The 25336-nt window shown below is 40.1% G+C and overlaps 1 protein-coding gene across 1 annotated transcript in view; it reads left to right on the plus strand.

Moving 5' to 3' along the window:
* The first annotated feature begins 1486 nt into the window (after window positions 1-1486).
* The window catches only part of LOC120734953 (protein kinase C epsilon type-like), an 89535-nt gene continuing 65685 nt past the window's right edge, over window positions 1487-25336 (plus strand). The window contains exon 1 of the mRNA XM_040034082.1: window positions 1487-2606. Within this exon, the coding sequence (XP_039890016.1) occupies window positions 2259-2606 (348 nt within the window). The 5' untranslated portion in view covers window positions 1487-2258. The remainder of the gene's footprint in view (window positions 2607-25336) is intronic.

Here is a 25336-nt window from a genome sequence, read left to right on the forward strand (position 1 = left end):
CATAACATGGCCTAAATGAGGCAAGTAAACTAGCCTCTAACACACTTGTGTTCTGCAGATTGTAAAGATATTTTGGAGTCTTCTCAAACTTCCTCATATTTGAGATAAAGAGATGAGGACACATCACAATAAAAGGTTCTCTGTTTTTGTAACTGTTGTTGCACAAGTATTCAACAAAAGTGAACTTAAAGAAAGAGACCAGCTGTTTGAAAACAGGTCAACTCTGTTAAACTGTTTTTTTTTTGTCTAACACATTAAACAAAGCCAGTGAAAGCCTACATATTTGTCCTACATATTTGCTAATAGATAACAGAACATGTTCACTCTCTATTAAAAACTGATACCAGTCTGATATTTTGTCAGTGTTTTCAGCTGCTCCAGTGCTGAAAACACTAAATGCTATCTGCACATAAATGCATCCTTCCCTTGTGTAAAATGTGAATCACTCTTGGTGTTGTACTGAGCCTGTCAGGTATGTGTGCTCCTGCAATAAGACAGATCCCCGTGCATGCGGTCACCTTGTAGTTTCTGCTGTTAAATGAAGCAGACGCCTGACTCTTCTTCTACAATTATTCCAAATAAAACTAAGCTTACACATAAATCACATTTGTCATCTGTGCCTCGGGAGAAACAGACTGCAGGTTCTGTGTCAAATATATAAAGCATTTGTCTGTATATATGAGAAGGTAGAAAATCTCATTCCTCTGTGTCACATGCAGTGTCTGGCTCCTTGCAAACACACCGCTTCATTTTTACCCTGGAAGGAATTCAAACAACGATGGTACAGTTTTAAAGACTATGGAAACTATGAAGACTCATGACACGATTTTGCAAAACGAATTAGAGTCCTGCTAGAGCCCTGGCAAACATTCATATCTTGCAATGCAGTCTTGCAGGTGCAAAGTAGGCAATTACTCACAATCTGTGCATTGCATCCTTGGTAAACCAAAACTGAAAACTGAAATGTTGCTTAATGCTGTGAAAGCCACTTGAGGCTGCAGATGTTTTAGGTTATATTTTTCTTCAGTGCTGCACACATCATGCTGCTGATAAGTAACATGGCTTTCAGTCACCTCTTTTAAATTCCACACATGCCTCACATATCCCTACATTCATCCCCCTAAGGTCCCATCTTTTTATGGCCTTGGCAAGTGGCCTTTATTGAGTGAATGAATGTTCATAATTCTGCACCTGGACGTGCAGCAAAATGAGTGGAGACATGCTGCTAGGCGTCCACATTTCAGTATTAAACACTCTTGTTGTTTTTCTGCACACACACCTGTTTTTTTCTGCATTAATAAAACAGCTTTACACACACGCCTATTACTGTGTAAACCTGCACTGGCTTCTTTATACAGCCCTAGCCTTGCTCAAGGGCACCTTGGTGAATTGTTCGGGCTTTTATTTCTCTGCCTTCATATTCATCCAACCTTCCCCCCCAGCCCCGCTGCTCCTAAACACCGCCCCAGTCTTGGTTGCGTCGCACTCCCCCGTCTGTCACATCAGGCTCCGCTAAATCTGACGTGTTTTTCGCATTTCCTGCACCAGAGAGAGAGAGAGCGCGAGAGAGAGACGGAGACACACAGCGGTGTCGGGAGGCTGTGTCCACGGGAAGTTAAGCTCAAACAGCTGCACTGGACTGACACCAGGCCGTGCACCAAGCAGCAGGAGCCCGTTTTGACACATCCACCCACCGCCCCCCTTCTCTCCGCCCCTGCTGCGGTCGTTACCGGCCGCTGTCTGGTTCGCAGCTCGAACATCTCCAGTGCGCCGCGGCGGCTGGCAGCAGGTATTTGGAGCCTCCCACCCTCCGCACGGTGCAATGCAACGCAGGCCAGTGCTTCCAGGGAGCCCCGCTGCAGCTAACAGAGCTTTTTAATACCTCGAAGGTAAACACCATGACAGAGCGACTCACATCTGGGGCCTCTGCTCGTATGTGCGCCGTAGCTATTCATGTTTCTTCCGTGCACTTCTGAAGGCTTCCCGGGCTAACGGTCGCTTTTCCGCCACTGAAGTTCAGTTTCTGGGGGGAAATTTTGTAGCATAATCGACAAGTGCAGACGTTTCGAGACACGACAGCAGCTTGGTGTGCTTGGTGACTGCACTCTCTCCTTCATATCGGAGTGGAAGGAACACGCTCTGCCCGGAGGACCACCGGTTGAACGGAGCTGTTATTCAAAGCGCTAAAGCACGGTTGATTTGGGGGTGTTTGAGGAGAAAGGTGTCCTGTGGTTTTACTGGAAGCACGTTTCATCGCCATGGTGGTCTTCAACGGGCAGCTGAAGATCAGGATCCGCGAGGCTCTGGACCTCAAACCCACAGCTTGGTCCCTGCGTCACGCCGTCGGTCCCAAGACTCAGACCTTCCTCCTGGACACGTACATCGCCCTCAACGTGGACGACTCTCGCGTGGGCCAGACCTCCACCAAGCAGAAGACCAACAGCCCCACGTGGAATTACGAGTTCATCACGGAGGTCCACGACGGCCGCAAGATAGAGCTATCAGTCTTCCACGACGCGCCCATTGGCTACGACGACTTCGTGGCCAACTGCATCATCCAATTCGAGGACATCCTGCAGAACAGCAGCAAGCACTTTGAGGACTGGGTAAGACACCTGAAGCACACACAGTGGGAGTGATAGTGGAACAAGGTGCTCAGACCTTCTCTGTCGTAGGCAAACGGACCTCAGTGGAAAGTTTTCCAATGAATCAGTTAATCACTCTTTTTCCAATCACAATTCTCCCGGGAGTCTGGCAGGAAGCAGACTATAAGTAGTCATATAGTTGCAGGGATTTACACCAAAAATACAAGCTGTGTGTTCCATCATATTACATAATCTACAGACTCTATATAATAAGACAGGACCAACACTTAATAATACAAAAGGCTTAGCTAATGTTGTTTTTAATTTTATTTTATTTATATAGCGCCAAATCACAACAGCAGTCACCTCCAGGCGCTGTATATATAATCTAAAGACCCAACAACAGGGGTGTCAAACAAAGCAGTTCTGGATTACTTTGGAAAATGTGAAGGAGGGGATACATTTTGAACTTTTAACAAGTTTTACAGCTTTTCCTACTGTTAAAGACTTCCCCTCGGGCCATTTACGATACACCAAATTGAATCCCAAAGAGTCACACTCACAGATTAGTTTCATTTACTACAGCAGCATTTTTTTTTTTATCATGTAGAAAAACTGAGACATACTGTTAAAATTGCACTTTTTGTCTTATATTAAGATACCTAATTGATTACATTTTTAGTTAAACTTCTTTACACTAACAGAAATTTGATTTTTATCAGTCCTTTGTCTGGAACATGATATCAACGTGAGCTGTATGTGGTCCGCGATGAAAAATGTTTTTTATGTGGCTGCTCCACAATAAATGAGAGAAAACCCCAACACCCCCCTTTGAGACAGGACAAATAAATAGATAAATAAATAAGTAAAATAAAAGATGCAGTGTGGAAGCGAGGCAGAGATGAATAACTAGTGAGTGCATTTTTCAAAAGAAAAGTGCAGTTAACCAAAATGACCCACCATAAACGTGCATCGTTTTAGGGTTTGACATCCTGATGCCTGAGAAGCTTTGACCGCTCAGTATTTAGTGTGTTATCTTGATAAATGATTAATTGCTTTTAACTTGATAAATGATTCATATTCAGAACGAGTGGGAGTCAACTAATAGATTAAGTGAAGATCATTTGCTCATCATCTCGATTTCAAGTTCAAGCCCTGCCCTTTTAGACATGTTCACAATTGAAAGTAAACATCTACTTGCAGCGAATGATAGCTGTAAAGTGTGGATGCCAAGAAAAAAAGTAACTTTTCCAACTGGCTTTTTCAGATGGAAAAGTTATGGGAAAGATCCCCACCCCAGTGTGTTAAATACTGCCACATGGAGCTGGCATCACCAGATGCATCACGGTGTCCTATTGTATGGTGCTTGGCGCACGTGCTGCAGCATTAGTGGATGAAGAGAGAGAACTGATTAAGACCATAGACTGTATATAAAAGATGGTCAAAGATTGATTTCAGACTCTCTCTTTTGAACTCTCAGCGTTAGTGTTTCCTCAACCTACATGCTGCTTTTTTGGATCTGGAAATGATGAGCTGGTGGAGCGCTAAATTATTAGCCCAGGTCTGCGAGCTGCGTCTATAAACTGTACAAGTGCAACGTACAGACAGGGTAATTAATGCTAAGTAACCTAAAAATAAAGTACAAAAGTTTGACTCACAAAAACCTAAACATAGTTTTTTATTTTGGGTGGTATTATTTTTAAGATAATTTCACTCCAAAGGCATCAGTACCAGTAAGTCAGTTTCAGTGACTTCAGTTAGTGGAGGTTAGGCTCAGCAGACGGCTGCTGGCCACAGAGCCTTGTGTGGGCACACCTGTCAATCAAAGCAGCCATGTTCCTAGGTCTAGGCTGCACCAGTATCCAGGTGGATGAATTATACAAAATTCTCATCACCCAAAGAAACCCATAACTATTTATCATAACAGAATGTAAAATATTTAGTTCTGCTTTAATTTAGGACATTTTAACATGTGAGGACTTCTGTAGCTAGCTTCAAGTGGCCATTAAAAGAAACTTTCTTTTTTAGCCTCGGAGGTTTTTGCTGCAGAGACTGTGGTTTGCATTTTAGCGTGTTGAAGAAAGACATGGTGAAAGAAGAAGAGCGGTGCTTGGGTTAAAATTTTAAACTCACCTTCTCACCACTGATGATGTACATTAAATGACTTGTAATGTGATTCCAGATGGTCCTTTGCAAGCCTCCGTATAGGACGAGTTGGGAATATGAAACCCTTTTCACTATTTCCTAATGCAGCGATGGGACACCTTGTGCGTATCTTTGAGATCTTGAAATGACTGTTGCTGTGAACTAGGTAAACAAAGTTGGATTGAGCAGATCTCAACCTGCAAGTCAACTGAACAGAGCAGATGACATGGGGCATAAGAGTTTAGCATGACGCTAGCTCATTCAAACATTCAAAAGTACAAACAAATATTTCTATTTATAACAGCATTTATATTGTAGAAGCTCATGTTCTTACCATGAGCTGGTACATCAGTTTCCTTGACTCTTAGTTTATTTGTTCCTCTAAAATGAACAAGTGGGAAAGTGACACAGTGTGTTATTAAATTGTTATGCTGTGTTAGCGAACAGTTGCTTATTTACACATCCAGCAGACATGGAACAATATGCTGATTCATATGAAGTCATGTTTTCTGTGCAGAGAACCAAACCAAGGGAAATGTCTGGCTCTGCTTCTGTTACATGCTCCTCTAGCTAACTTGACTGTCTTCAGCAGCTAGCCACATAACACTAAGAGCAGCTGAAAGGTGGTTAAAGACAAAATGCTGGGATGCAGGGACTTGTGAGCAGAAGCGACTCCAAACATGGTCACTGTTGGTGTTTCATCCAACTCTCACATACAGATATACAGTATATTGATACATCTACTGGAAAGACCACAGATCGCATCTTTATAAACTGTGCAAACATGATCACACTTTTGTTGTACACTACAGGATCTCTGCAACCCAAACTCTGCTGTCCTGCAGCTAAGTTTAGCAGATGCACAACATGGTTCGCTACACACACAATATAGATCCTGTTGCCTTTGTTGTGCTCTTGTTAGATGAACCAGTGACCCACAACAGAGCTACAAAGAGTGGATGCAGTTAGGCCAAATCCATGACACTTATGCACACATTCACAGAAGCATTGGGGAGCCGTCCATTGTTGTCTGAAGCCGCTGAAGCAGATAGTTGGTTGATTGTATTATTGATGAGGCCATCAGGTCCATTAGACACAGTGAGAGAGAGCTGGGAGAAGGACAGGAGGAGAGAAAGCAGTGGATGGAAACCTTTACAGAATGTTGCACTGTAGGACAGAGAAGGTTGTTCTGTGGGGGAGTGTGAAGTCTCATGTGTTAAGATTAAGTTCTTGACATAAGGACTCAGAATACGAAACTCTCAGTGAATCTTCTGATGGGTTTAAATATTTCTGAGCTGTATCACATGTGCTGCTGGTGGACTTCCTGTGCATTTACACTATTTCATATCATTACATTTATTTCTGCTCGCTTGTTTGTTGTTCAGTCTCTCTGCGCTCCTCTGTTTCCGTCTTCACTTTCCTCTCATCCCACAGCCGGTCGTGGCAGATGGCTGCTCATCACACAGCCTTGTTCTGCTGAAGGTCTCTTTCTGTTAAAACTGAGTTCTACCTATTAACCATGGCCAAGTGCTTGTTCATAGGGATTATCGGATTGTTGGAGTTCTCTTGCCTAAAATATAAAGCAGCTGGAGATGACTGTTGTTGTCATCTGGCGCTATATTAAAAACATTTAATTGCCCTTAATGTTGTAGAATGTAGGGAATAATCAAACAGGGATGCTGTTATGACTGCTCTCCTCACTACTCACTAATAACTCAAATTAGATAAAATTCAGTTAAATTAAGTAGTAGTATTACACAATGTGCCTGTTGAAACTTTCTGCTAGTTATTATGAAACACAGAGTACTTTATCGAGTTCAGGTCTTTGTTAAACCTTCTTAAGTTGTTATATCAAGCAAAAAGTAAAGCATCATATTGACAAATCTCATTTAAGGTACACTATTGAAGCTACTCTAGCCTGCAAGTGGCAACCTCCAGAGCTCAAAAATGAAGCCAAAAAAGTGTGTTTCCTCTTGTAGCCACTCAAGGCTGACTCCTGAAGGCAAATCAGACCTTTCATGTGAAAATGCCCAACTTTTCAGCATCAAAACGCATGTTAACCAACAGTATGGCCACTGTTGATAACTTTAGCTGCTAAACTAGAACTGTTTGTGCTTTCGTTCCGTTTTAGCCTTATAATGAATTATCTGGCAAACAACATGTGAGGCACAGCTAATCCAAGAAGTTTGTGCTTTAGTTTTTTGATGAGTGATATTTTATTAGTGTCTGTGCATTGTACAGTTTATGAATGGTACTTACTAAAAGTGTTTACTAACATTAGCTGGTAGCGCTATGCCTTCTCGTTCCAGTACGGTCTCTTGTGATTTGTGCTAGTCTTGCTGCTTTTTTCCAGCCTCCAGCTCCATGTATGCAAGTAAAGGGCAAGAAAGATCGCAGAGGTATACCTCTAAATATAAATTACTACACATGAAAATAGTAATCTTCTTGAACTGCAGTGGTGCTTTTTAAGTCAAAAGGCGCTATACGGCTGTCAGCCTGATCCATTTTCATTCATCAGCATGACAGGAATTTTTCATCTTGGTCCTCCGAGTCTTGCACCTTGTGTTTGCACTTGTTTTAAGGCACTCCCACGGGCGAACATGTCTCAACTTAAGCTACATCAAGAGTTATGTCAGCTTAGACAAAGAAGAACTAGATAACAGCGTGTGGGAACTAAGACTGTGTAATTTCCTCATGAGTAATGCTAACGTAAGCTATAAGTCTGTTGTGGAGTGTTTTTATCCTTTAAGCAGAGGAATTGCAAAGGCTCAGAAAGTTGATGTTTACTATAGTAGCTTCAAACCAATTCTTCACATCAAATAATTCCAGAATAACAAAACATGATTTTCTTGGACTGGATTTCTTTCTCACTCCCACCACTTAGCGCTGCCCTTATGGCTGAAATCAATACAGGTCTGAAGTAATCACCAATCAGTGAGTTGATTAGCTGAGGCCATGTGTTGTTTCTTATTGTGGTGAGAAAGAGGAAACTTGTAAAGAAAACTCTTGTGTAAACCAACATGTCCTGTATCATGTACCAACTAGCAACCCTGCATGTCTGTTGATCCAATCTTATTCCATTGGATTGTATCGTATCGCATTACATGGTACCACATCTTTTTGTGTCATGTTGTATTATATTATGAACTACGAGATTTGTTCAGTGTGACTGCATCTGGTGCGAAGTCAATGAATAAAATTTTTTCCACTTGTTCTTTTGTTACGTTACGCTAGGGCCGTAACATCTTTCCAAATATTTCTTCAATCATGCATACAGGAAACAATAAATCTATTTAAATATCAAGAATATGGCATAACATGCATCCATAATAATATTAGACGGTAAAATCAGTAGTGGAACCTTAACTAAATTTCATCGTTAGGTTGATGGAGACTAACTTTGCTCCAGACTAAAACAGTCCCTCTTATACCAAAGAGTGATTTATTTGTTATTTCTGGGCTCAGGCTCGGTTGCAGATTTGTGTAAGTTCCCACACAAAAAAGAACCTTATTATTTTATTCTTCGGCATATGACAGACTTGAAGAAGTATGAGATCTTTTTAGGAGAATGATACTCAGACTGCTTAGAAAGTCAGAAGAACATTACCACAAATCACAATGTGCACATTGTTTGCCTCACAGTGATGTTTTATTATACACAGTATTTTTCAAGAGAGCCGTGCCACCTGTCTGTGACACCCAAACATGTCTTCCAGGAACTCAGGCAGAGTACTTACTGTTAGTCAGCAGATTGTTTTTGTATCATACGTCATCAATCATGAAACACAACTTCTTACTTTTCCCCCGAGTGTCATACAAATGCAGTCTGTGCTTTGTTTCTGGAGCTACATGGTTCTCATCATTTTATGTTTAGATGACCAAAGTGCGTTAGAGTAAGTGCTGCAGTGTCATCTGCTAGTATTACCAACACCGGGGCCCCATGGGGGTGGGAGACTGATGGTATCTCTCCAAGTTTAATTACTCTTTATACTAATGAATACAAGACTAATTCATCTTACATTTTTGTGAAATTTGCTGCTGATTCAGGGAGTGTTGGTTTGAAAACAGGAGATGAAATAAAATGTTGTGCGGATTGCTTAAACACCAGACAAGAAAATAAATATGTGATTTCAGAGTGAGCAAAAGCCTAACAGTGGTGGCTGTATAGAGGATGGAAATTAATATAAACATTTTGGGACAATGAAAAATAGGCCATAGGACTCAAACACATCTTTAATTTAAAAGAAATGATGAGAATAATGATTGAATATCAGTGTTAAATTAGGAAACTGAATCCGTCAGCATGATAAAGAGACTGTGAGTGTCGGTTTTGTGTGTAAGGTGACAAACGGCTCAACTTAAACATGGCTATACACGCTTTATAAATTAAAAGAACTGAATAGACCGCCCCATTGATTGTTGCTGAGGGAAATCTTTTGGGTCAGGATCAGACTGATACACATATCAGATGGTGCCTCGCCACTTGTCAGTAGCCAGTAACCACAGGCACAGAGAAAACAAAACAAAACCCAGGCTGCTTTCTATCTAAACTCAGCAGTTATCGTGTTATCCAGTAATTCATCAAGATATTGAGTTAAAATGATTTCTTTGCCACATAAAAGTCACTCAGGCGCATTCAGAGTCAGTAGACTTACCACAGCTTTTCATTTAGATCAGTTGTCTCGAACTCCAGGCATCGAGGGCCAGTGTCCTGCAGGTTTTAGATGTGTCCTTGATCCAACACATCTGATTTAAATGGCTAAATTACCTCCTCAACATGTCTTGAAGTTCTCCAGAGGCCTGGTAATGAAGTAATCATTTGATTTGGGTGTGTTGACCCATGGTGAGATCTAAAACGTGCAGGACACCGGCCCTCGAGGCCTGGCGCTCAAGACCCCTGATTTAGATGCAGTCAGTGGCCATAAGCATCATTTTGCAGTGTGTAGGGTTAATATCGTGGAATGTTGCATGCTAAAACAAACCTTATTAAACTTTACCAACAAACACAAACACACGAGTGAAAAGAAATTGGAAAAAAGTGCAGAAAACAAAGCCCCCACCTGGGACTCAATCCAGGGTCCACTGTTCTTTAAAACATTAGACCAGTATTGCCACAGTTGGTGCATCACAGCACCAACACCAAAGGTAATCCTGCGTGTATTTCTGTAATGCCAGCAGTATGTGACAGAATGGATGTATTTGAAACCCTGGGACGAGAACACATTGAACTGTCCCACAATGTCCCACCTGAATGCTTTACTGTCCTCCCCTGTCTATGTCTGTGGCTTCTGCTTTCACACACTTTTGTTGTCTCTTCATATCTGATAATGCTTTCTCCTTTAATCTTTTATGAATTTTATGAACTCCATTAAAGAACCCACACAGTTCCCCACTTGCAGCACATACAATAGCCTTTTCATTTATGGCAAAGGAACGTCAGAGAGTTCAGGTTTTTGGACAGTTTTATCCTTTGGCAAGATCTTATCCCATGACGCAAAATAGTTCTGCGGCAAACGAAAGAGGTTTTGGAGACACTGGTGTGTTGTCTTTGTCTAATGGTGATACAGTATCCACTGTGCCTGGAAATCAAAAAATCAGCAGATATTTCAGTTGACAAAAGCATGTGAACTGCAACCTAATACCCATGTTGTGACAAGTAACAATATTAATACAACAACAAAAAAAAACCTGGGCACAAATCCAAATGTGTCACTGTATTCCCGCAAGCCTTTACAAGCTCTGTGAATGATCACCTTCAGGAGAAATTCATACCTGCCGAGCAGGTCACATAGTGCGCGCACACACACACACACACACACACACACACACACACACACACACACACACACACACACACACACACACACACACACACTCTGTCATAACAGTGAGTTCACATCCCAGAAATTTGAGCTCATTATTCAAGCATGCATGAAGAACAGTAATCAACGATATGAAAATTGTTGTGTAATGGATTGTGCAAAGTGCTCCAGTAGCTCACAGTTGACTTGCTGAAGTGACAGCATTTGGGTACTGACCAGTTTCCAAACTGCCAAGACGTAATAAAGTATGTGGCAAATTGTAAATAAACTCAATAATTTCAGAATTAATGAGAGAACTGTGCTTTGCCTTGCATATCCAGCACATATGGGATGTGATTTAGCAGGGCCGGTCACTGGTTGGTCTGTGGTGAACATGATTTATGAATTAACGCTACTTCAGTCCAGCAAATATCAGTTTGATATGTGGCTTTGGCTAAGATCGAGAAAAAAACGCTGGAGAACAGAAAAAAGGTGCAAGAACTGATGTTCGTTTGACATGAAAAGGAGATCGCATTCCTAAATCTGTCAGGAATTTCTGTTCTCCTCTGAATCGTGTGTAGGCAGCTGCCTTGTCGGAACTTGTCATTAAAGAGAGAAGTGTGGAGAAGGACATTCAGGGTTTGGTGTTTCTGCCAAACAGGCAGCGATTGAGGGGAGGTAGAGAAGCAGTCAAGAGCAAGACAAAGAGGGTGTTGAAGGAAGCTGTCTGCTTTTGAATGGTTAAATGACTGAGGGATGGAGGGGGAGGACTGCAGCAGCTGTCAAACTTATGTTGAGGATTTTAGAAATGCACATCAAAATAAAAGTTCTTATGGATTCCATGGTTGAATAGACATTTTTCTATACCATAGCACTGGTGATAGAAATGCTAGAACCATAACTTCTCTTTTTCAGCTAAACATATTCTTACATATATCAGTCCTAGTTATAGAAGTATAGTTGCAAGTGTTTCTTGTGAAAGTCAGGGATATGGTCAAAGTTGGAGGTAGAGCGGTGCAGACCTCTCCATACATTGGGAAATGGGAGGCTAGGGTCTAATGGCGTTTGAACGGCAGCCCACTCAATTAACTTTTTTCCTGTTTTCAAATACCTGTGGTGTCTGGCAGAGGACCTCAGGGTACTGTGGATTGTGTGATGGAGGCTTTGTGGATCAGCTTTATTCTAGAACATCCCACAGACTCTCACTTGGATTGGGATATGCACTGTTTTAAGGCTGGCTCAACACTTTGGGCTTGTGTCATGGTTTTTGTTCCTATTGTCCTGCCGGGGGGACATCTTTGCCATGGCTTGGTTGAAAACAGTGTTTAGGTTGGTGGTACGTGCCAAAGCAAGATCCTTAAACCATGTATTTCAGATGTGGTAGAAAAAAGTAGTTAAAATCCTAAATATGCATTTGGGCGGCATCTTAAGGGTTTTAAGAAGAACAAAGAACACTCGAGATAGCTGCACATGGTAAACTCTTATGATGCGGAAATGCCGATGCCGTCTTTCAAACCTCCCCCCTCCAAGTACAGGGGTATTTATTTGTGGAGGATATTTCCATGAACATTTATTAGTTAGGTTCTAAGAAAAAATCTGCAAATGGCTGAGGCCACAAACTCTGAACTGCGACTTGGCGGGGGTGTACTGTAGTGTACTGCAAAACAGAAGGAGGAAAATGAGATATGAGACAGTGAGCATTGGTATTGCAGATTAAGATTGCACAGGAACATGTAAAGATCTCTCTCTCTTTCTGTGCCTTGTGTTTAAATTGTAATGTTTCACATGTATTTTGGGGGCACCTGATGTAATGAAAGAGGAGGAAGTAGCTAACTGATGAGCACGAACAGATATCATTTGCTTTGTCCAGTCATGTTTTAGTCACAACTCTTCTCATTGTTAGGTTCATCAGATTAAGTGGTCTGCGCACTTGCTGTAAAAGCCCATCTCACATTGATACACTCGAATGAAAATGCTTCACATAATTGTTAAAAAAACATGGACATTTGGCCTCTCTCTGTTGTTCACTCTCTCCTGCTAAGACTCCCACCTTCCCTCATTTGTTAGCAGTGTAAAGGGTGTGATGTGAGTAGTGTTGGCAGGAGCTATATCTTCTTAACATTGGTTCTGTGCCATATGGATTTAGCCAGCAGCTGCCAGAACTGCAATGAAAGGCATTACAATTTATTCTCATTTTCTATACTTTCCTGCATCGCTTTTGATTAGCAATTATAATCCATGGACTCTGTGCAGAGTCTAATTCTATTGGACATGGAATACATATGAAAAAAAAGTCTATGACGTACTAGTGCCAGTGGTAGACTATGGTAATCTGTGTGTAGCTGAACACATCACTCTAAGAGGGGTAGGAGGCGGGAATACAGTGATTGTAGTATATTCACGTGGGATGCGTGCATTGCAAACAATACAGGTTCAAAAACACTATAAATCATTCAAACATGCTGAGATAGCATCTTTGTGATTAGCACAGAATTAACCATAGAACCGTTGTACATAGAGAAAATAAACATGTGCAAATATTCTTCATCTTCTTCTAAGGTAGAGGTAAGATTGTACAAAAACTACCTAGGTGAATTAAATGAAACCTGTGAAATTATCTGTGAAAATGTGGGGCAGATCAAGTTCATTTTCATTAAGACTGCACTTTCCAGGGATGCACTGATCCAACTTTTGCCATTTGCAATCTGATACTGATGCATCGGTTTAGGGGATCTGCTGATTCGGGCACCCCCCCAACCCACCCTGAAAAGCAAAAGCGGAAGAGAATCGATGGATGGATGGAGATAATGAAAGCAGACTGATAAAGTTTTTAAAATGGGAAAATATTTTTTTATTCAACCAGTAACTATCATTGGTGTGTCTCCCAGCTCTCTTGTTCCCAGCTGTGGCGCTAACACTGTTTTTGTGGTATTGCAACTGTGACAAAGCCAGATTGCTGTGTGGTTGTCTGCGGTTGAAACGACTGTGGTTCAGCTGCTGGAGCTGACAGAGGAGACACACAGGAAAAGTCTGCCGAGGCGAAAACAAGTTCAGCTCCGACTGACGAGTTAACGAGTGCGCCACACTTCAAGGCTCATGTTGATGAAGGCCCCAGCCTATGATTTCTGTAAACAGTTATATACTTTATGTTCAGTCATCTGAGGAATGTTTCATGCAAAAACAATTGTGCACTGGAAGGTCTGTGTGGAAAGTAAAATTTACTTCATGTTGTATAATTTTAAAGAAAGGCGTTGCCCTAGTGTGCTAATGCGAATGGGCGCACAAACGTCAAAGCACGCTTTTGCACTGATTCTGGATCAGGCAGTGGTTCACTGTCTTGCTGAAAGGCACAGAACATTTTCTGTATTTTCAGCCCTGTTGAATTCAGTACTTAACCCTATGAAACCCCTGTCATGGTTGAAATTAATATTCATAGATGAGTTGATAAAGATTTTTTTTCTCGTGGCTGATTGTTTTATGCAGTGTTTCATTTTCGCTTTTTCAGAAAAGAAATGACAACTTAATTCTGACAGAAGAACACAATGTAAAGATGTTCATTTTTAAAGTTCCCCTTCAGTCTAGGATACAATTCACAATGAAAGGTGAGAGAGAGAGAGAAAAAAATACCTGCGTACCAGTATGCCTGTGCTCTGATATGACCATTGGGTCTCGCTCACTCAGCAGTTTTTATTTGCACGTCTGTGGTGAAAACTGCACATTCAAAAGTGTAATTGGTCAGAACAGACTTTCAGGGTGTCACCTAAAAAATAGCAGAAGTGCAGGAAGGATATAACTAGCAGAGGATAGTGATCAAATTAATAATTATACCAATGTATTTGCCAGAAACTGGCATTACTTACCGCTATTGCTGTTACTGAGCAGTGTTAGTACTCTGACCACGTTAAACCATTGACCTACATGTAATCACATCTGGACTATTTGGTAGAATATATAAATCTTACTAATGTTATTATTAAATCATTCGCCTAAACTTTTTACAGTGAACCTTTCTACAGTGGTGCAACAGTAGAAAATTAATGCAGAGTTACACCATTATACAATAAAATGCAATGCAGTCTGTAGGAGAAGAAGTTTCAGTAAACACTGTGAAATGACATGCATATCTGTGTTTTACATGGGTTCTGGACCTGGAAGTGTCTTGCTGAAAGCCTCTTCAGCATTTTCAGTGCAGTGCAGTTTGGCTTCCGTAGGCTTTGTAAACTCTCATGCAGAGGGAATAGAGGAAGAGCTCAGGCTTGCTCTCTTCTTGACCCTGTTTGCCTGTGGGCTGTAGTAGAGGGGTGTCCTCTGTATGGGCTGAAGGAAACGGGGGCTGGGCTGTGCATGTTTATGTATGTGTGTGCGTCTAAAAATAGGGGCAGTGTGTTGGAGTCACACGGTAGGCCCTACTTCCTGTTTTCACTGTCCAAGTTTACTTCCCAGAGAAAGAAAGGAAGAGGGAGATGAGAAATATGGCTCTCCAGGTGCCCCGCCTTAGCTTCTGTTATCATTCATTTTTCTGCTGTGCTGTCCGTGTTCGCTACAACACAGTAAATTACAGTGGCACAGATATGTAAGGAATGCATGATGAAGAAATAAGCCACTTGTGATGAAAGCTTTACTGTTTCTCCTGCAGTTCCTGTCAGCACCACTTCATAAAAACACTTTTCACAAGAAAAGAACTGAAGCAAGAATTACTGTGAAATTTCTCCATATCGTTGTGCTTGCCACACGTGGGATTATTAGCATTTATAACATATTCTTCTCTATCGACTGATGACGTTTCCTGGTCTCTTTCCAGTGTGTTTCCGGTGCTCTATTATTTGCAGAATGGTTTTAGGCTAAAACATACACATTCATAATCTTTCCATATAATCAAAATAACCAAGTAATAATAAAAAAAAACCCCCAAAAGACAAAAACAGTCTATTTGTTGTAGGATTTGTGCTAAATATATGTCATGATAAACTATTAAGTGACTTTTAAGCAATTTGGTTTGTTGCAAAAGTTGGATGTGTAGCTATGATAAACCACATTTTAAATGTGGGTTTTCATATCTAAATGCTAACAGTTAAATACAGAACAAAAGTCTGAGGACGTGCCAGAACCTGTAGTGACACCTGAGCTTGGGGGCGGAAAAGAGGCATCTCACAAGTCTGGACACAAGTACTGATATCAGCATTAGCCTGAGAGAATGCTTCTGCACGGTTCTCTGCCCAACCATCTTCTAGTTAAAGTAGCAGTAGATCTCCAAAGCATAACAAAAGTAAGCATTACCAGTTAGCTGCTCAGCTGTATCTGACCCTGAAAAGTAAGTGCGAGGGGATTGTTCACTAGTAAAAGGATTGTGGATGGCACTGGGAGGATTAAAACATGGTGCTACCTATGTGTGGCTAACCTGCTGAATTGTTAACATTACATTAGCAGAACACAGAAATGTAAACATGGGCTCTCAGAACAGGAAAGGAAGAAAATCAACTGGAGATTTGATATATACCACACAGAGGTACTGCAGAGCTTATGTAACAGCCTGATGAAGTCTGTAAATCATAATTTGCAGTGTAGAGGTCAAGCATCTGTGGAATGTCTGCAACGTAAATCACCGGTGAGCTCCACACAACAGAATTAAACTTAGTAAGGCACCATCTACATTTCCTCATAAACAGGATGAGAGAAGAGAAAACACCCTGTTGTTCCATTCACACAAACACAGAGTGGACATTTATCAAGCTTTCAGCCAAACTCAAGGATTTGAGTGGCTTATGATGCTGTGATCAGCTACTTATATATTACACAAATACATGTAATCGGTTTCTTTTGCTTTTCGTGGTCTTCCATTTCCAACTATTAATGCACATAATTAGGTGTAAACTCAGTATTCTGGATAGTGGCCCCACCCCAGAAAAAGCAGAGCAGATCAGTCAGGTAGAGATGCACTGTAAAAAAAAATCCTAAAAAAACAGTAATATTCCGGCAGCTGGGGCGCCAAAATAATACCGTAAAATAACAGAAAATAACTTTCTCATAAAAATACGGTTATTTTCATTTTAATGTGATTAAACAATGAAATTACCTATAAACAAGGTCAATGAATCCGGCAATATGAATAATAATACTTAAATGTACAGAAATATGCAGTTAACAGTTGGTTTAAATGATAATAATAATGGATTGCATTTATATAGCGCTTTTCGAGACCCTCAAAGCGCTTTACAATTCCACTATTCATTCACTCGTTGGTGGAGGCAAGCTACAGTTGTAGCCACAGCTGCCCTGAGCCAGACTGACAGAAGCGAGGCTGCCATATCGCGCCATGGGCCCCCCTGGCCATCACCAGTAGGCGGTAGGTGAAGCGTCTTGCCCAAGGACACAACAACTGAGACTGTCCGAGCCGGGGCTCAAACTGGCAACCTTCCGATTACAAGACGAACTGCCAACTCTTGAGCCACGATCGCCCTAAATAACATTATTTGATGTAAAAAAAAGTTTATAAGAATCATTTTATATATTTTTCCATAGCATTACATTTGAATTTAACAGTTCAATCTGTCAAATAACGGACAAATATTTGTGAAATTATGATACATTTGTGAATGTATTTTAACAATCTAAATATGCATATGTACAGACAAATATATTTAAAAAACAAGAAAATTCTGTTTTATTACATTTACAGTGATTTTATGTTATTTTACATTTGAAATGTAAAATCACAGCCTATTTATGGGAATTTAATGATATTCTAGAAAAACTGTACAAAACTGTAAAATACACAGTAAAATACTTATATATTACTTTTTTTTTTTTTTTACAGTGTGGTGTACCAACTAGATATAACTATCAGTTTAATCAAAATATGACAACAGTTGTTGAGCTGTGAATCATGGCTAGAGCTGAGTCTCCTAAATTAAAACTTGTTGGCTTCCAAAGCGGTCTACTTCTTAAGTAAGGCAACGTGATGTCCTGGGGAATAAGAAATCATGTGTCTTGCTAGATTCAATAAAAGCTTCGGAAATGTTAACATGCTTTCGAAGCACAAGCAGCCATACAGGAATGTACCTACATATGCACAATGCAGTATATAACTGGAAAATTACTGCAAATTTTCATCTAGGTGACATTCTTAGTAAAAGTGCAAGATGATTCTTCTCATTAGTTTTTGCCTTCATGAAACTTCCCCTAGATGATTGTATCTCTGTGCTTATCTGTGCTGTGTTCCTGTACAAGTGTCAGTGAGTTTGTAGCTGTAGGTCTCTTTGAGGATACATGAAGCCACATGACTTCAGCTTGACTAAAGCTCATGTGATACCGTAAAGGCTTTGGGACAGTTTTCTTTCTCCCCTACGCCAGAGGAATGCATCTCAGTGTGATTAGGTTAAGATGAAGCTCATTAAGCTTCAGTTGACAACATGTGACATTAATAATTGAATCTTTGAATCAACCTCGTAGTCAGAGATAGACCACAAATTCTTGGAGGTATCCAAACTTCTTCGTCAGTTGCCCCCTTAGTCATTTGCGGATATTGTAAAAGCAAAATGAAAAATAAAAAGAGTATATTTACTACACCTTTGTCTTGATGTTTCGCCAAACCTAAGGTTTAGCAACTTATTAACTTATATATTATAAACTTGCAACAACATTTTTTGAATCCAGCAAAATGAATCCCTCTACCTGAAAGCATAGGCGCCATTAGAATGATACCGAAACCAATGTTTGGTCATTTAAAAATCTGATATATCGACCAATATTTTTTGAGTCTTAAACAGATTTTCCTAACGTGTGTTATGTATAGTTATTTATTTACTTATTTATGCTCTGCCCGACTCTGCTCGGATCAGCTGGGAAGTTGCTCAATGTTGTCTGGTGGACTAACTATACAATATCAATATCTTTCTCCTGTCTTTAATTTTTCATTTGTAGGCCATCACAAATGGCCATACTGTCAGATCGGCAAGTAGTTAGTATCGACAGATAATATCAACCTGTTACTTGATATTACAGTATATAAGTACATAAAAGATGGACATTGCCTGTGAAAATGAAAAGTGGAGCCACTAGTGAAGCTTCTTAAACCATCTCTCTGATGGCCAGCATAGACTGTATTGTATATATACAACCTATATATTGTATATATATAGATGATATATATACATGACAAAACTCCCCTAGTGCTTACTACAGTTATGACTTTGGTAAACTCATTTGTGGTGAAATTATGGTCTCGGTCATTACTTGCGAGACTTCTTCAGTACATCATGTTTATTGTGTAAACTGTGGTTTGATTTACATTAGATGCAGATAAAAGGTATGCCAGTATCCCATTTCCAGTTACGATTCCACCAAAGCTAGTGTGTACTCCCTTTCTCTCTTGGTTTCTTCTGGCTGCTACTGTTAAAAGCAAAGCCCCCTCCCCTCCCCCACTGTGATGGAGTGCTTGTTTATAGTGGCTCATCTGATTCTTGGAGTTTTTTGTCTAGTAGGGTGTTGACCTTACAATATAAATCACCTTGAAGTGACTGGTTTTGTGAAATGGCACTACATAAATAGAATAGAACTGAACTGAATTTTAGCTTCTTTTTTGTTTCTGTGCAACAGGAGAGGCATCTAAATAAACTATCCATCCATCCATTCGCTACCGCTTCTCCTTTTCAGGGTCGCGGGGGGTGCTGGAGCCAATCCCAGCTGTCATAGGGCGAGAGGCGGGGTACACCCTGGACAGGTCGCCAGTCTGTCGCAGGGCTAACACACAAGGACAGACAACCATTCATACTCACATTCACACCTAGTGGCAATTTGGATTATCCAATTAACCTATCCCCACAAACTGCATGTCTTTGGACGGTGGGAGGAAGCCGGAGTACCCGGAGAGAACCCACGCAGACACGGGGAGAACATGCAAACTCCACACAGAAAGACCCCGGCCTGATGGTGGAATTGAACTCAGGACCTTCTTGCTGTGCGGCAACAGTGCTAACCACCGTGCCGCCCACTAAATAAACTATTAATTTTAAAATAACCACAGTGTTCACTCTGACATAGAATAGATACCATGTTACCTATTTTCATATGGTGCCAGCATGGGTCTAGACTTTTGACAAACTGCTGTTTTATGTGGTTGAAAATGTCTAACATTCATCTTCTGTTGATCAAACAGAGATAAATCTTAAGTCACATGTTTCTGGGTATTTCTCATAGTAGTTTCTTCATCCAGAGCAGATGCAGACATCTTGAGTAATTCGGGTTTTTTTTTTCAACTTGTAAATTTACAAGTTAAGATGTTTGTCATGTGGTGTGTTCGAGGCCTTCAGTACAGGGCTGTGTTCTGCAGCCTGCTGTTTATAAAGGCCAAACAGTTCTAATATAAATCTTTAAGTGGAGCTAATGGTCGACTAATGCTTCAGGTATGTTTTGAATTAGTGTTGGCGGGCGAGGACAGTATGATATACTATGTGTGTACTGTGAATATGTGTGTGTGTGTTTGTGTGAAGTGTGTGCAAGATAACCCAGAGACAACCTTTTTTTTTAGCAACATGACAACATGTTCAAATAGATCACACAGTACAAGAGACCTGGAAGAACACCAAGACCATAATATAGGCTGGTGCATACAAAACACTTTCTTGCAGACATTTGTGGCACAATGGATCTAAGTTGGAAAGCTGTGGTGTAATTGCTAATACTAATGCATAATTTGTGTCTTTTTTGCGTGATTTTTTGAATGTAGATGTATGTATGTGTTTTTGCGTGTGTGGGTGTGTGTGTGCAGTAGTAGTAGAAGCAGATGGGTGTGTGGGCGGTCTCTTCCTCTCTCCTCCACTCATGCTGAGAGTGAGAGAGCAATAAACACGAGTATTATCGAGAAGATGAACTTGTGCAGTGTAGTTGTGTTTTTCAGCTCTGTAATATTAATTTTCTTGTTGCTCCTCCCACAGTCAGTTTCCCCTCAAGGCACAAAGTCATAAGGATACATGCAACATATTCTGCAGATAACGTGTCTGTTAACACAGAACGCACAGTAAGGGCTTCGGGCAGTGGATGTGTTTTTTTTCTTCAAGAGAAAGTGTCTGAATTTAATTAATTAAACTGCATTGAAAGAGTTTCGTTCAAAATCTTTTTTTTAGGTTGTTGCTGCTAAACACAACAGTATGCTAAACTAGTATTAATACACAATATACATTAAGTGTGAAGGATCTCTTTCAAGGGACATTTTTTACTAAATTATGTTCAGTGTTTGTCTGAGTTATATCATATTTATATTTTTGTTGACTTATAGGTACAGTCTTATAGACATCTAAAGTCTCAATAAACATGTCCAACAGAGCATCATCAGGTAAGTCATGATAACAAATTTTACCAGCTTAAGAAGCACTAAAATTAAGGATATTACCTCTATCTTATTATTTTATTTTACTCAGATTTCCAGGTTCCCAAAACCATTTCAGTTATTTTGGCTTTTTTAAAGTCTAGTTTCTATTTTGATTTTAATTAATTGAAACATTTTTCTTTCACATCTAGTTTTTTTTTTAATAATTTTATTTTCAGTTACAACAGCATGTTACTGGGAGAACTTTAAATATACAGTACTTTGTTGTTCAATATGTACAATACCCCAAAAGATAACAGAAAGAGAGAAGAAATACAAACAAACAAACCCCCAAACAAAACTCAAATATAAAAATAAAATGTATAAGGGACATTCAGTGTACAGTTAACTACGATAGTGATGTAGAGATTTGGTATCAGGTCATGATAAGGTGATCATTTTAAATGTTTTAAATAGAAATGGCTGCCATGCCTTAAGAAATTTGGTGGTTGAAAAAACCTCATGAGGTCTGCAAGCCACTGTTCATGTGTGGGAGGAGCTTCCTGCTTCCATCTTAAAAGTGAAGCAAAGACAATAGAATTCGAATAGTATTTTGAGAGAGTGACTTTGAGGTATCACTCCAAAGACAGCCTAAGAGCAGAAGGATCAAATTTAATGTTATATATCTCTGAAAAGGTATTAGATATAGACACCCAATAGTTATGAAGATTGGGGCACGTCCAAAAAGTATGAAGGAGTGACCCTGTTTCTGCTTTACATCTGTTACACAGGGGGTCAGCTCCCAGATAGAACTTGGCTAAGTTTTCCTTGGAGATAGGTAATCGGTGTAGGACCTTGAATCGGAGGAGCCCATGCCTGGCACATATAGAAGAGGAGTGTACCCTGTGGAGAAAAGATTGCCAGAGTTCATCTGTTATATCCATCCCAAGGTCTTTCTTCCCCTGTGCCTCAAGGATGGCGAGAGAAGGAGACTGTAGATCTAATAATATAGTATAGATTTCTTTAATCGCCCCTCTCTTATGAATGTTTTTATTAATAATTTTATCCAAAGAAGTTTCCTCAGGTAATTCCAGAAATGAACAAAATTTTAAATAGCAGAAAAAATGCCGGCGAGGAATATTAAACTGCTTCAGGAGCTGCGTGAATGAGGCGAAAATTCCAGCTACAATAAGGTCCTTTCACATCTAGTTTTAGTTTTTAGATTCGTTTTGGTTAACTATAAAAACCCTGGTGTTTAAGTAGAAGTGACCAATATTGCCGGGTTGTATAGTTCTACATGTGGCGTACTGATCTGAATTTCATTCACACTATTAATTTATTGTGGACTTTGTAGTTGTCTAAAAATGATATATTAGCAGCCATTAGAGAAGAGGCCTGTATTACTACAACTAAGAACTAATTTTCTTGGCTCACTACTTTAAATCCAAGAAAATTATTTTTAACATTATTAATGTCACATTTATAAACTTACAAAGGTGAAGGAAATGCTAGTAATGCTATCTACCGGGTGTTAAAATAGGAGAGAAGGAATCCTGCAGACTGTTTTTTAACGATGTAACCAGTTGTGTCTTCCTTTTTTAGAAAATATTGTTCTTTTTTAAACATGAGAATCATTTTGCTTATTTTGCTTCACCGCGCCTGTTTGTCATTGTGCTTCTTGTGTGATGGACTTCACTGAGGCAGCTCAGGAACCAGGTGAGGCAAAGATAATGTTTTAACCCAACGACAGAGTAACTGGTGCCCCAGAGTTTGGAAGAATTAGCCCAAATGGAGTTTGTTTCAAGTCTACATGTAACAGCTGTGTGTTGGAAATACTAAAGGTAATGAGCCAGATGTTGACTTGCTTTAAAAACAGTGGCAGCAGACATTACTGCTAAGTCAAAATCATAACAAGTCTTTTAAAGACTGGCTCTGAAGCCCTGTGCCAAATATTTAATTGTTGTTGACAGAGCCTGAGAGTGGAGCGTGTATTGTTTTAGCTGTGTTTTATTGTTTTTATGTCTTCTTTGTTGTTTTATGAGGACACAAGAGTTTTTATAAACTCCAAAGAAAAGAAGAAGTCAATGCAAACTCAAAAATTCAGAAGATATCGTGATACAAATGTTTGGAAATGCTGCCCAGCTCTAGTTATGAGTATTAGATTTTATGTACAGTATTTTATTTTCCTTTGATGTCTGCACCGGCATTTATTATCTCTGCTAAGTAAATGTCTTCAGATACATTTGTTAACATTTGGTTTGGACACTGAGGCGCTGTGTGGCAGTCAGTGGTAACTGTGAGTATAGTTGTCTCTGAATCTCCTTCCAGTATTGTCTGTCTCTTTCCCCACTTCTCTTCCTGCTCCCTTAGAGCGTCATCCACCCTGCCTCGAGTCAGTTGGAGGTTAATGCACATGTTTCTCCTCAATCTCTGTTTTTCTCTCTTCCGTTATTCCAGGCAATGATCTCTATCTCCATCTGTGAGAAACCACAACTGCTGCTTTTTGCACAGATGCACTTGCGTTCAAATGGTACATACAGATATTGTCAGAGAGGGCCTCTAAGGGATCTGCATAGGCACACTGAGAGTGATTTGGTTGTGGAAGTTGAGGTTCAGTGTGCCATTTTTCTAACTTAATGCTTTAAAGTCTTATGCTGCAAAGACTAGTTTATGGCTGTGAAACATACAAACTAACATGCAGTATATTAAAATTCTGCACTGTCAGTCCAGCAGTTGCTGATATATTTGTGGAGGTGTGTGTGTTTTTGTGTGTGTGTGTGTGTGTGTGTGTGTATGCTCACTAAATTTACCTGGTTGGTACAGTGTTTGTTTAAAGCCAGATAAAAGTGACAAACTAAAGGACCTCAGTTAACCAATCAGAGGAAGTATGCCTTACAGACTATATTTGCACAATCAAGTAATTTACGCTATAAATCAGTCCACAGCATGTAATGTGCACAATGTGGTGGCTGAGGTGAAAATTCTATTTAATTAAGTTCAGTTTTATCAGGAAGAAATCTCCAGCAGAACTAGGTTTAGGGAGGGGCTGCGGCATCTGCCGTAAACAGCGGTAGGTGAGGGGAGTTAGACAGGACAAAGGACACAAAGTGAAGGAAAGCCAGAGATTAATAACAAGTATTGATGTATAAGTATAGATGACTTAAATAAACATTACACCTATATGCTTTATGAAAAGGAAAGTTTTAACCCTAATCTTAAAAGTAGAGAGTGTCTCTGTGTTATGAATCCAAAGTGGGACCTGGCTCTGCAGATGAGAGGCCTGAAAGCTGGAGGCTCCGCCTCCCGTTTTACTTTTAAATACTCCAGGAGCCACATGCAAGCCAGCAGTCTGACAGCAAAGTGCTCTGTTGGGGTGATACAGCACTATGAGGCATGATTATTCAAGATTTTGTTGTAAATTTGAGCAACATGTGAGTAATTTAGTTAGCATGGAAAAGGAGAAAACTGCAGATATGCTTTGCTATATATTTATCCAGTGTGCCAAATGTGCTATATTTTTAGATGATAGACATTTTTGACCTACTTTGGTTATCACAGTGTGTACATTTATAATTTTGCCTCAATGCCATCTCATTCGTTCATCTGCTATTTTGCACATGTTTAAGTTTTTCTTTGTGGTTTAAAAAAATGAAATGAGATCAAAAAGAACATTTAATGTCAAGATAAAGGTTTGAGCACAGGTTATGCTGACCATGTCATCCATGGTTCAAGCTTTGCCATTCCCCGTCACTATTTTCCCCTTATTTTCAGTCAAGACTCGACACTTTTGGACTTACTCCAAATGAAAGTCACCAGCACACTGATTAGAATATTTTAAAGTCCAGGTTCATTTATTCATTTATACCAAAGACCTATTTTCAGCAAGGAAATGCCTTGACTATGGGTCATCATAAGCTGTGACAGTCCTGCACATCATGTGGTTGTGTTTTATTTAGGAAATAGAAGTAGGCCACTAAAGTCACTCAAAAGTCACCACGCATCATTTAGACCGAGCCCTGTGCCCATGCCTGTGTAAGCGTAACTTACCAAGTAAAATGCTTTAGTGATCGATAAGAATAGAAAAGCTCATTTATGGTGCAAGTAGGCAAAGTTTTTGTATTGGGGAAGGAAACGTACTTCAGACGGTGGCAGGTTGTTGTGAGGATGTGAGAGGATGTTCTAAAGTATGGCGCTTGCTCCGACTCTCTCTTTGCCAGTGAGTATGTGGATCGACTAATTGGCTGTTCTGCATTACTGAGACAAGTACACCCATGTCCACAAATATTGATTGGACTAACCAGGATAATTTAGTTATTCTGCAGTTATTCCGGTTTCTTGTTACATACAGCTAATGCTGGATCATTAATGACAATAAATGGGGCAACTCTCCTCTTAAAAGCTTCCCATAGTGAAGGATTTTACAGTTTTGGGGAGAAATCCCTTGTGAGCTTAACTACAGCTCTTAAAACTCCTCGAACTACAACATCTCTGTCTTATCTTTC

Source organism: Simochromis diagramma, unplaced genomic scaffold (genome assembly GCF_900408965.1).
Source record: "Simochromis diagramma unplaced genomic scaffold, fSimDia1.1 OVJJ01000176.1, whole genome shotgun sequence".
NCBI classification, from domain to species: Eukaryota; Metazoa; Chordata; class Actinopteri; order Cichliformes; family Cichlidae; genus Simochromis; species Simochromis diagramma.